This window comes from Arachis ipaensis, chromosome B10 (genome assembly GCF_000816755.2).
Source record: "Arachis ipaensis cultivar K30076 chromosome B10, Araip1.1, whole genome shotgun sequence".
In the NCBI taxonomy this organism is placed as follows: Eukaryota; Viridiplantae; Streptophyta; class Magnoliopsida; order Fabales; family Fabaceae; genus Arachis; species Arachis ipaensis.
This window is the reverse complement of record NC_029794.2, coordinates 74114556-74119617: the sequence shown is the minus strand read 5'-3', so window position 1 is coordinate 74119617 and position 5062 is coordinate 74114556. Positions and strand designations below refer to the sequence as shown.

The following is a 5062-nucleotide window of genomic DNA, read 5'->3' as shown; positions in this document are numbered from 1 at the left end:
TGCACCAGTTGTTTTAACCGTTGATTTTAATTAATATATATTATATATATTTTTTATAATTCAAATCAATGGTTAAAATAATTAGAGCACCGGTACTCCTGGTGCACTTGAAATGTTTCCTAACTTATAAATGAAATGGATTCTGCTTGCATCTGTGTTTTCAATCACAATCATTTTGTCCACAATAACACTCCGAGTTTTATATAGTTTATCACAAAATAAGCATCAGGTTTGCCATGCCATGGATCCCACATTAATATCTGAACACATCTTTTGACCGTAGATTTTTGTAGTAAACAACGCTAATTCAAACTTGTTTTGGCGTTAAATACTTTTACACCCTACAGTTGCAAGAGAGACGAGTGTATTTGGGGCATTCATTGGAAACCCACTATTTTGTGGTGTCCTTCTCGGCCCTTCTTCGTTCTGTGTGGACACCGAACCACCATTCTGATTTCTGATAGCATTACCCTCAAAACGAGAGATGCTCTGAATTTAAAGGCCGTACTTTTTAAGGAAGAGCACATATTCTAAATTTTACAATGAAATAGCAAAAAAAATGTACCAATGTGGCTAATAGTCATAACCACACTCAACGGGGTCTTAATAGTTAATAATCCCAACTATATTTCATATGAAAAATGCTTCATATTGAAAATTCTCCCCAGCTTGCATTAATTATTATTCAGTCATCACTACAGCTACCAGCAAAACAGTAATTAGAAAACTAAACTAAATCAAATTTAAAAACTAAAACACTTAAATGAATGGAGAGTTTTGCATAATTCATATCTAGTAATCAATGAAGTTCTTCGATTAAAATTAAATATCTGTAAAACAAAAAAGCATCACATAACAATCAAAACGCAATAAAATCTCCAAGACTTAATATAACTACTGCTCAATAAGAGTTTTCCACAGCATAAAACATGAACCGAAACCCCATACCCCAAAAAACCCATTTTTTTCTCTCTAACGGTAAGATTTCTGGAACCTCGCGCGAGCGCCACGACCACCGAACTTCTTAGGCTCACAGCGCCTTGGATCAGCAACAAGTAAGGTCCTATCGTACCTGACGAGAATGTCCTTGATCTCCTTCTTGCTCTGTTCATCAACGTACTTCTGGTAGAACGCAACCAGCGCCTTCGCTATGCTCTGCCTTATGGCGTAGATCTGAGAAGTGTGTCCACCGCCCTTGACGCGGATGCGCATGTCGACGCCGGCGAAGCGGCTCCGCCCTAACAGAAGAATCGGCTCGAAGGCCTTGAACCGTAGGATCTCAGGCTCAACAAGCTCGATTGGGCAGCCATTGATCTTGATGAGCCCGCGGCCGCGCTTGCAGTAGGTAACCGCAACCGCCGTTTTCTTGCGACCGAAGCATTGGACCTGCTCGAGGGGCTGCGCCGCCATTGCTTCCTCTCTCTCTCTCTCTCTCTCTCTCTCTATTCTCTCACACTGCTGAAGGCGTTGCTTGTGTTATCTGTCTGTGGAAAACCCTAAGTTTTTTGCAGTGAGCGAGAGAGATAGAGGTGGAAAATTTTGGGAGAGCGTTATATATGGCGTTTAGGGTTTTTGTACGGTTGTTAAAATAACCTTGGGTTGTTGCCGGAATTACCAGAGTTCCACTTATAGCCCAAAATGAGGCCCATATGAAAATGAAAGCCCACTGATCTATTGTTGGAGCTTTGAGATTCAGCCTGATCTCATGTTAAGCTTTTTTATTTTTTAAGAAGAAAAAATAAAATACAACTCCTGTTTACGTGTTTAGGGTGCCTTAGGCGCCGGTTCGAGTTGTTTTCATGGGTCTGGTCCGGTTTTCGGCTCCAGGCCTTGACAAAAATCTGTTGTCCAATAAATTAAGAGATATTTATTCATCTACCCAAAAAAAAAATAGATATTCAGCTCAAGAAAAATGGTATCACTGGACTGTTTCTTTTTTCTTTTGTTATTGTAATTTTAGCCAAATTTTGGTTTTTTATTGGTACTAGTGTATGTTCTCGTGTCTTACACGGGATAATACATAAAATTATATAAATTTTTTTATTAAAATTTAAATAAAAAATATTTATAGTAATTATTATTATAAATATTTTACAACATAAAAATATTAAAATAATTAATATTTGTTTTAATCAATTTGGATTGGTTGAATAGTCATCTCATTTGTCCATTTAAACAAGTATTTAGAGTTCGAATCTCATCTTGTGTGCATAACAATCCATTAGATAGCAACAGACCCTTAATAAAAAGAGTATCAATATGTGGTGGATTAGTCATCGACTTGCCGAGTTAGGAAATCCATAGAAAAAAATTGTATTTGTCTTTAAAATAGATTAATTTTTCATTAATAGCAATATTTATGGACTTTTGTCTTTTGTTGAAATTTACTTGGGACAATTTTATTTGTTGGTTGGTATCATATTCATTCTTGAAGTCAAAACAATATGATCAACATTATTACTTGTTAAAACTTCACATTTTATGAAATGATTTCTAAATTTTCAAATTCATAAACTTATGTCATTACAAAAGTTATTAGATTGATTAATATTTCTTGGTAACATAGTGTACCGAAACACCATCGTTGAGTATTAGTTAGTGTGAAGAGAAACCAATAATAATTTTGTTATTCAATATATAATTTATTCTATTAAAAATAAATTAATATTTTCTAAACTTGTAAATACATTTTTTTCTAATTTCTTATACTATTTTATTTGACAATATTTATCATTAAAAAATAACAAATGACCATACCATTTTACAATATATATAATGTACAAAGTAATTTTTTATCTTGAAATTTTATCTATTTTAATTATGTGAATGATTATTGTTATTTTCACTTTTTTGTTACATTAGAAAATAATATTTATAACTAAAAAGAGATAATTAATTTTTTTAATTTGAATAAAAAATGTCTTGTAAATATATCCAACTTTTAGATATACTAAGTGTTATAATATTAAATAGTATAGTATTTACTATAACAATGACTCAAAATATTAATCAAGATATATTTGTGTTAGAATAAACTAATAATTTTATATTCGCGTATATTTAATAGGTTCTATGGGGCGGGTACTTATGTCGATGTCCTCATTAGGGGTGACAAACGGAAAAGCCCGCCCTGTCTTGCCAAAAACTTGTCATCTGGTGGGCTGGCCTGCCTCGCCCTGCCTAGTAAGGCAGTCCTGAATTTCTCCCCCGCCTCGCCTAATGGTACGCTGGCGGGTTGACAGATTCTCATTTTTTTTTATAAAAAATTAAATATTAAACAATATATATAATTTTACAAAATTATAATTTTTAAATTCACACACGTTCAAGTCTTTATAATATGTAATATGTAATAAACATAATTATAAACCAAATTTATTGAAACAAAATAATAAAACCAACATTGTCCAAAGCAAAATAAATATTATCCAAAATATATAATTAAACATCTTTAAGTTTATAATCAATCAAACATAAAACATAATCCAAAATATAATTTAAAATATTTTCAATTATCATCTTCATCCTCTTGTAGATGAATAACATCATAGAAATTTGTAAAAAAATGATCCTAACAAAATAAAAGCTTGGCCCAGCGGGAAAGCATGCCTCATCCCGCCCCGCCCTGCCCCGCCGAAGCCCGCCAAAGCCCATGGATTCGGCGGTGCGGGGTAGGCGGGCTTTTTAAGTTTGGCAGTCTCAAATTTCCAGCCTAACTCGCCTTTTGGCGGGTTATGCAGGCCATCACAACGAGTTTTGGCCCGTTTACCACCCCTAATTCCAATCTAACCCCAAAACGCGAGTAATCCCTACAAATATCTGTTTCGACTATTTTTGTGATAATCTCTATTGCAAGCATTCATTAGTTCGTGACGTGGAGCTATTCTAGTCACTCAATAAATTTTCAGATAATCAAAGTTTAAGTTATATCATTTTTATAAAGTCACATGTATCCTTGTTATAACTATTAATAGAAGATAAATGGATAAACACTAAGCTATTGTTTGGATATAAGATGGAAAATAAGAGGAAAGACAATGAAAAGAAAGAAAATGGAAAAAAAAGTATATATTTTTATATGTTGTTTAGATGAAGAAAAAATAAATGAAAAGAAAATAGAGAAAAATTTTTTTTGCTTGGATGGAAGGAAAAGTAAGAAGAGAAAAAATTATAATAGAGTAAAATTATATTAATGTTTTTATATATTATATATAAATTATAATTCAAAGGTTAACTCTGTATTTTTACCTATATTTGCACTTCTGCATCATTTTTTTTTCGCAACTTTAAAGAGAAAAATTTACATGAGCTCCACATACACTTTTATGTTTTTCATTCAATTTCTTTGTTGATCCAAACAATGACAAATTGATTTTTTTCGTCCATTTTTTCTCCAACATTTTATTTTCTTACAAATTTTTCTAATCCAAACAATGCATAAATAAGTCACATTTTTCATATATATAACAATAACTAATATCACATATTAGGTTAATTTACGTTGATAAACCAAAGCCACCCCAAAATTATCTGAATCTCCCAAACCCAAAAATATTACCTGGTTGTCTCCATTTACATTTCTATATAAATCGAATTTAATGAATTCGAATTAGGGTAATAAGTAGTAAATCAAATCTATAGGATTCGAATCACTTGACATTGTGATTCGAAAGTAAATTGAATTCAAAGAATTTGAATTATATCATCCCCTACTAAATCGAATCTATAAATTTTGATTTATATGGTCCATGCTAAATCGAAGTAATAAGGTTCAATTTATACTTACTTAGTAGCAATTCAGCTCATTATAAATTAAATCTCCTTCATTTGATTTAGTAGCATAGATAGCATCTAAGTAATTTGAATCTTATAGATTCGATTTACTACGAAAACACATAATTCGCACTCCATAAATTTGATTTACATAGATATGTATATTGAAACATGCACGTAGCCATTTTTATTTCGGAGGATATACGTAAAATTGGTTTGCAAATGATTTATAAAGGTGATTTACCCCACATATTATCACTTGTGAAATCATAATATTTTAAGAAGTGAT

General features: G+C 32.0%; 1 protein-coding gene across 1 annotated transcript; it reads right to left on the bottom strand.

Moving 5' to 3' along the window:
• LOC107624117 (40S ribosomal protein S16) lies at positions 764 to 1544 on the bottom strand. Its single transcript, XM_016326579.2, has one exon. The coding sequence runs from the start codon at positions 1408 to 1410 to the stop codon at positions 973 to 975; it is 438 nt and encodes a 145-aa protein (XP_016182065.1). The 5' UTR covers positions 1411 to 1544; the 3' UTR covers positions 764 to 972.

Coding starts and splice junctions, on each gene's coding strand:
- LOC107624117 (XM_016326579.2), bottom strand. CDS start 1,410: ATGGCGGCGCAGCCCCTCGAGCAGGTCCAATGCTTCGGTCGCAAGAAA.